The following is a 5,000-nucleotide window of genomic DNA, read 5'->3' as shown; positions in this document are numbered from 1 at the left end:
CCGCATATTCCATCGCATTTTTTATGAAAACGTGCCGCATAATCAAGGATTTTTGCCCCCAACAATCACAAAAAAACTCTGCATTTTTCTGGAAGGACTGGTTGATAGATTCAACTTTAAACTCTGAACACATCTTCCTTTTTTAAGAATGACTTCAGTGGCGTTCTTTGTTCTTTTCTCAAAGAGAAGCTGAACTCCAAGTCTTCCAGAGTCGCGGCCAAAGCCGACTCCAAAGACCGCTGTTCACCAGCAGCAGCAGCCATCTTCTTTGTTTTCAAGTAGCGGGGAATTCACGCGGAGCCGTCGCAACTCTGCCGTCATTATGTTAAGCCCCGCCCAACGACTCTACACACGATGTGATTGGCCTGAATAGAGTTTGGTTTTTCCAGCTCGCAAGCCAACGGAGAGTTGCTAGACGACCCTGACTGCAGATTACATTTGCTGCTGCTAGAGTGGTCTAGATTTCTAGGCTAGGTAAACACAGGATTTAAAACGGTGTTTCTGCACGATTCTTTGTGGAGAGAATTCACAGATCTGTCGCTGTAGTTAGTCCCGCCTCCAGGGTCGGAGACGGGAGCAGTTTGCAGACCCTAAAACAACGAGATATACAGAGAGATAACGAAAAGAGACTGACAGGAAACAGCAAGAAACGGAGAGGAAACAGAGAGCAAATGACAAGAAACAGAAGATATTTTTGAGATTTTTCTTGACAAATAAATTCAACAATTACACTGGAGGAGGAGAGGGGAGAGAGGAGGAGAGGGAGAGAGGAAATGGAGAGAGGTGGAGGAGGAGAGGGAGAGAGGAGGAGGAGGAGGAGAGGGAGAGAGGAGGAGAGAGGAGGAGAGGTAGAGAGGAGAGGAATACGCGGAATACAAAGTGAGAATGCAATGCCACTTTTGCGTTTTATTTTCAGGTAATTTCCGTCTAAACATAGACTTAGACTTGCCATGGGGGAAATTCTTTGTCACAAACCCAATAACTGGTCTGATGTTGTTGCTGCTGGTTCTGGCCCAGTGTAAACCCAGTAACTTGTCTGATGTTGCTGGTTCTGGCTCTGGTTAAACCCAATAACCGGTCTGATGTTGTTGCTGCTGGTTCTGGCTCTGGTTAAACCCAATAACTGGTCTGATGTTGTTGCAGGTTCTGGTTCTGTTTATACCCAGTAACTGGTCTGATGTTGCTGGTTCTGGCCCAGTTTAAACCCAATAACTGGTCTGATGTTACTGCTAGTTCTGGCCCAGTTTAAACCCAGTAACTGGTCTGATGTTGTTGCACGTTCTGGCCCAGTTTAAACCCAATAACTGGTCTGATGTTGCTGGTTCTGGCTCTGGTTAAACCCAATAACTGGTCTGATGTTGCTGGTTCTGGCTCTGGTTAAACCCAATAACTGGTCTGATGTTGTTGTAGGTTCTGGCCCAGTTTAAACCCAATAACTGGTCTGATGTTGCAGGTTCTGGCCCAGTTTAAACCCAGTAACTGGTCTGATGTTGCAGGTTCTGGCCCAGTTTAAACCCAGTAACTGGTCTGATGTTGATGGTTCTGGCCCAGTTTAAACCCAATAACTGGTCTGTTGTTGATGGTTCTGGCCCAGTTTAAACCCAGTAACTGGTCTGATGTTGATGGTTCTGGCCCAGTTTAAACCCAATAACTGGTCTGTTGTTGCAGGTTCTGGCGCTGGTGTTCATCCGGAAGCTTCTGGACTTCTGCTTCACCAAGAAAGAGCTGAGCTGGCTGGACGACCTGATACCGGAGAGCAAGAAGAAGAAGGACGACGACAAGAAGAAGAAGGAGAAGGAGGTGAAACTAACCGTGTGACTCTGCTTTAGGGCCGCTAGTAACGACTATGTTCATAGTCAAATCATCGGCCGATTAATGGAGTAGTTGTTTGTAGAGCTAGCCTGGAAATCCAGAGCCAAATCTGAAAGATTAAGGGTCTGGTATTGAGTAATGAAAACGGCCCAACTCGAGGGGAGGCACCAAGCATGCATTTTGAAAATCTCACTGCACGCAATTGGATAACACTACGACCAATCACAACAATACACGGGGTGACGCTTAGCTACCAGCAGAGCTAACTGGTAGATTAATCTCTTAGCTACCAGAGGAGCTAACTGGTAGATTAATCTCTTAGCTACCAGAGGAGCTAACTGGTAGATTAAACTCTTAGCTACCAGAGGAGCTAACTGGTAGATTAATCTCTTAGCTACCAGAGGAGCTAACTGGTAGATTAATCGCTTAGCTACCAGTGGAGCTAACTGGTAGATTAATCTCTTAGCTACCAGCGGAGCTAACTGGTAGATTAATCGCTTAGCTACCAGCGGAGCTAACTGGTAGATTAATCTCTTAGCTACCAGAGGAGCTAACTGGTAGATTAATCTCTTAGCTACCAGCGGAGCTAACTGGTAGATTAATCGCTTAGCTACCAGCGGAGCTAACTGGTAGATTAATCTCTTAGCTACCAGTGGAGCTAACTGGTAGATTAATCGCTTAGCTACCAGCGGAGCTAACTGGTAGATTAATCTCTTAGCTACCAGTGGAGCTAACTGGTAGATTAATCTCTTAGCTACCAGAGGAGCTAACTGGTAGATTAATCTCTTAGCTACCAGAGGAGCTAACTGGTAGATTAATCTCTTAGCTACCAGTGGAGCTAACTGGTAGATTAAACTCTTAGCTACCAGCGGAGCTAACTGGTAGATTAATCTCTTAGCTACCAGCGGAGCTAACTGGTAGATTAATCGCTTAGCAACCAGCGGAGCTAACTGGTAGATTAAACTCTTGCCGTATCCGGTCGGCAAAACAGCAAAAATGTCCTTCTTGCAAAGGATATATACAGTGGCACTCATACGTTTATGAACCCATGCTAAAGTTGACTAAAAAGAGGAATAAAAAAACCTCTTTTGGAAATTGATCTTAATGAAAAAAATTGGAAAAATCCAACCTTTAAGGACACTAATTTTCTTTGTGAATGAATAATGTATCGTAAATAAATAAATGTTCTTCCTTAAAATACAGGGGGCATAAGTAAGTACACCCCTATGTTAAATTCCCATAGAGGCAGGCAGACTTTTATTTTGAAAGGCCAGTTATTTCATGGATCCAGGATACTATGCATCCTGATAAAGTTCCCTTGGCCCCCACATCATCACATACCCTTCACCATACCCCACATCATCACATACCCTTCACCATACCCCACATCATCACATACCCTTCACCATACCTAGAGATTGGCATGGGGTACTTTCCATAAAATCATCTCTCAATGCAAATCAAACCAGCTATTAGGCTAACTGATAGCTGTGTGTGTGTGTGTGTGTGTGTGTGTGTGTGTTTTCCAGGCTGCTCAGAGGATGCTGGAGGTCGAGGACGTGGAGGATGATCCGCCGTACGATGGAGGAAACATCAACTTCCCGATCAAATCCCTGAAGGGACGGTGAGTCAGCGTCACAACACTGACGGAGACACCTCGACCAATCAGCTGGCCTCGGACAATTTCAATTAAAAAATTGTCGCTTTTTCCAACGTTTTTGATGTTGTTTTTTCAATGTTTTTGTGTGTGTGTGTGTGTGTGTGTGTGTGTGTGTGTGTGTGTGTGTGTGTGTAGCTTGGACCCATCAGAAGTGAACATCTCGGATGAAATGGCCAAAAGCGGCATTTGGAAATCAGTTTCCATGAACAATGATGGCAGCAAAGGTCTGAAACGCAGCAACAGGTAAAAGATTATTTAATCCTTATAATTAATAATATATAATCCTGATATCAAACACTCTGAGCAAGTGTTTGTGCTTCCAGCAGGGGGAGACTCCATATCGCAGAATATTGCAATATTTTTAAAATCGCAATAATATCGTATCGTGAGGCCTCTGGTGATTCCCACCACTATAAATTACTCCACTAATAATGCCCGGAATGATACCAAACTTCTACAGTAGTACAAATAGTTTCTGTACTCATAAAACGAGGCATTAGAAAGTTTGTAACTACACCAGAAGTATATCTAAATAAACTTAATAAACTAAACTAAAAGCTCTATCGGCGCTATCGTGCAGTACTTACATACTACTACTACTTCTGGCGTAGTTACAAACTTTCTAATGTAGTACAGAAAGTATTTGTACTACTGTAGAAGTTTGGTATCATTCCAGGCATTATTAGTGGGGTAATTTACGAGATACAAACGTGGATCCATTAGCGCCTGCACTAAGCTAACCAGCTGATAACGCTAACTGTACGTCCACACCGCCGCCGACTTTAGCTGCAGAGAAGCTCTGGCCGCCCGGTCGAGGACTCTTGTCAGAAAGTCCGGGGAAGCTGTTTGAGGCTTTGGCCGCTCTGACGTAGCAGCATTCTATGTTCATCATGGAAAAAGATCAAGCAGCCACTGCACGGCCAATACACTGACACTAGAAACCTTTTATAAATGACATATATAATGACAGAATGTGTATTGGTTGTTGGTCGCAGCGGTGTCTGTTAGCAGTTAGCTCGCTCGTTAGCCGCTGAACCGCAGCAGCGTGCAGGCAGAGCGAGCAGCCGCCAGCTGTTGATCCGTGCAGGACTTCACCGTGAGCGGACTGTTTAGAGACCATGTGACCGGCAGGTAACGTTAACTGGTCCCTATACGCAAATATCATAAATGATAGGGAACCCAGCAACGGCCATGATGAGCTTCTCCTCCTTTTTCTCTGAACTAATGTTTTGGTAGGAACCAAAGTTTACATCGTATGTTTCTCTGGAATCAGCCAGCGTGAAGGACGTCTATATTCTGATTGGTTGCCGCTGAACCGCGTCAAGGTGCAAAGCAATCGCTGTTTTCCCCCCGGAGTTCTGGCCAACCAACCATGCTAGCTACCTCAGTAAAATAGTATAGTAGCTATAGTAAAATAGTAAAACAAACATGATATATTTGAGATATTTGAGGGATGAACAAGTACCTGAGTAGGTTGTGTTTGTGTGTTGCAGCCTGGAGGAGCTGCAGAGCGTCCAGATAAGCGTGG

At 44.5% G+C, this 5,000-nt stretch overlaps 1 protein-coding gene across 2 annotated transcripts in view; it reads left to right on the top strand.

Annotated features, from left to right (window-relative positions):
- LOC116051190 (sodium bicarbonate cotransporter 3-like) overlaps positions 1-5,000 on the top strand; it is a 66,442-nt gene that overhangs the window by 60,781 nt on the left and 661 nt on the right. For both annotated transcript variants that reach the window (XM_031301435.2, XM_036005788.1), the window contains exons 22-25: positions 1,669-1,800; positions 3,342-3,436; positions 3,608-3,715; positions 4,966-5,000. The exon at positions 4,966-5,000 is cut by the window's right edge and continues 661 nt beyond it. In XM_031301435.2, coding sequence (XP_031157295.2) covers positions 1,669-1,800; positions 3,342-3,436; positions 3,608-3,715; positions 4,966-5,000 — 370 coding nt within the window. The remainder of the gene's footprint in view (positions 1-1,668; positions 1,801-3,341; positions 3,437-3,607; positions 3,716-4,965) is intronic.

This window comes from Sander lucioperca, chromosome 10, assembly GCF_008315115.2.
Source record: "Sander lucioperca isolate FBNREF2018 chromosome 10, SLUC_FBN_1.2, whole genome shotgun sequence".
Lineage (NCBI taxonomy): Eukaryota > Metazoa > Chordata > Actinopteri > Perciformes > Percidae > Sander > Sander lucioperca.
Note: the sequence above shows the minus strand (reverse complement) of the source record. Positions and strands in the feature narration are given on the sequence as shown.